Source organism: Phaseolus vulgaris, chromosome 3, assembly GCF_000499845.2.
Source record: "Phaseolus vulgaris cultivar G19833 chromosome 3, P. vulgaris v2.0, whole genome shotgun sequence".
Taxonomy (NCBI): domain Eukaryota; kingdom Viridiplantae; phylum Streptophyta; class Magnoliopsida; order Fabales; family Fabaceae; genus Phaseolus; species Phaseolus vulgaris.
Genome location: NC_023757.2, coordinates 35522881 through 35524615, shown reverse-complemented (window position 1 = coordinate 35524615; position 1735 = coordinate 35522881). Strand labels below are relative to the sequence as shown.

The 1735-nt window shown below is 35.2% G+C and overlaps 1 protein-coding gene across 1 annotated transcript; it reads right to left on the bottom strand.

Moving 5' to 3' along the window:
* Window positions 1-281: 281 nt before the first annotated feature.
* On the bottom strand, window positions 282-846 carry LOC137807333 (histone H4). The gene has a single exon (XM_068607937.1). It carries the CDS (start codon window positions 778-780, stop codon window positions 469-471), a length of 312 nt encoding a protein of 103 aa, XP_068464038.1. The 5' UTR covers window positions 781-846; the 3' UTR covers window positions 282-468.
* Between the last annotated feature and the right edge of the window lie 889 nt (window positions 847-1735).

Here is a 1735-nt window from a genome sequence, read left to right as displayed (position 1 = left end):
AATTACCCGCCTACAAGAATATATTTTTCAAAAGCAAAGAATCAAAATCAAACAAGCTTATGCAATCAAATTTTATTTAACCTAAACAAAATCAAATATGATAGAAACCTTCTACAGCCTAATTATGTCACTCATACCTTCTACAGCTGTAAACACTTAAAATTCTACCTGCAGTGTTCAAGAAAAATCAAGAACCACCAAGAGTTGCATTGGAAATGTACGTATGTTTTAAATGTTAATTTATATCGGGTTAGATGACAAGAAAACATAACTATACAATGTTTTTGCTTGAAAATGTCCAAATCATTCTGATTACCATTAATAATTCTCAGAGCTACTACTCAAAGCCAAACAAGAACAATTCTTGAAACACTAAGCTATAGCAGAATAACTAATTTCAATATCAACAGCGAAATTGACATTATAAGAAACCCTAATTCCCGAGGCATTGCAGAAATCCCCAATTTTCTATCCACCGAAACCGTAGAGGGTCCTGCCCTGCCTCTTGAGGGCGTAGACAACGTCCATGGCGGTGACGGTCTTGCGGCGAGCGTGCTCGGTATAGGTGACAGCATCGCGAATCACGTTCTCGAGAAAGATCTTGAGAACACCACGGGTTTCTTCGTAGATAAGACCACTGATACGTTTAACGCCACCACGTCTTGCGAGACGGCGAATCGCGGGCTTGGTGATTCCCTGAATGTTATCTCTCAGAACCTTACGGTGACGTTTCGCACCTCCTTTTCCGAGCCCCTTGCCACCCTTTCCTCTTCCAGACATGGCTGATGATTTTTCTTTTGTCTCTAATACGGAACTGAATGTGAAAGAAAAATAACTTGGCGGGGTACTGGGAGAATCCAGAGGTTTATATATATATGGGAAAAGATCTTTGGCCGTTGGATTGTTAAGCGATCCGTGTGAATGGTTAACCACGCCGTTGGATTCAAATAATTGATTTTGATTGGCGGAAAGTGTGTGACACGGATAGTGAGGTTCAAAATGTGTATTTCTTTCATTGGGAATTGTGTCTGTGAGAAAACACATCTTTTTAGCGCGTGGATGCAAGTGAATCCAATGGTGAGCGCAATCGAATTAGGAAATTTTGAATGAAAATCCAATGCGCTCCACATGAAAACGTTGTCCAAATTTTGGTAATTTCGGATTTGGCTTTGCAACGCGGGAAAAATTATATTGAGAGTTCAGACACCAAGCTAGATAAACATGTGTAAAATTAAAAATGTTTCACTTGTCAATTCTCCATAAACAGAAAATTAAGAATATAAATTCCTTCAAAATTATGCAATCGAACAAGTCATTCATGGCGATTAATTGGTAATCGAGCATTACTTTATTTTTATTTTTACTTCAGCAGTATTTTATCCTCACTAGTATTTCAGTATTATAATAAATCTCTAAATTTTATTATTATAATTATCTATTATAAGAAAAATGATAAATTATTAATTTATCATTATAATTATATGTCATAAAAAGTAAATAATAATTTTTTTTGTTGAGAGAAAGCATAGGGAACTAATTTTTTTTCATGATATTGTTAAGGATATAGACAGAATGTTTGATAAACCAATTGACACACGAGTTCGATATACCCTCGACCATAAACAACACTGATGAAACCTCACTTTAATATCCTAATGGTAAGATTAAAGAAAAATTATGTGCAAAATCATACTTATCACAATGTTAACTACAAAAATTGTATTAATACATGTTT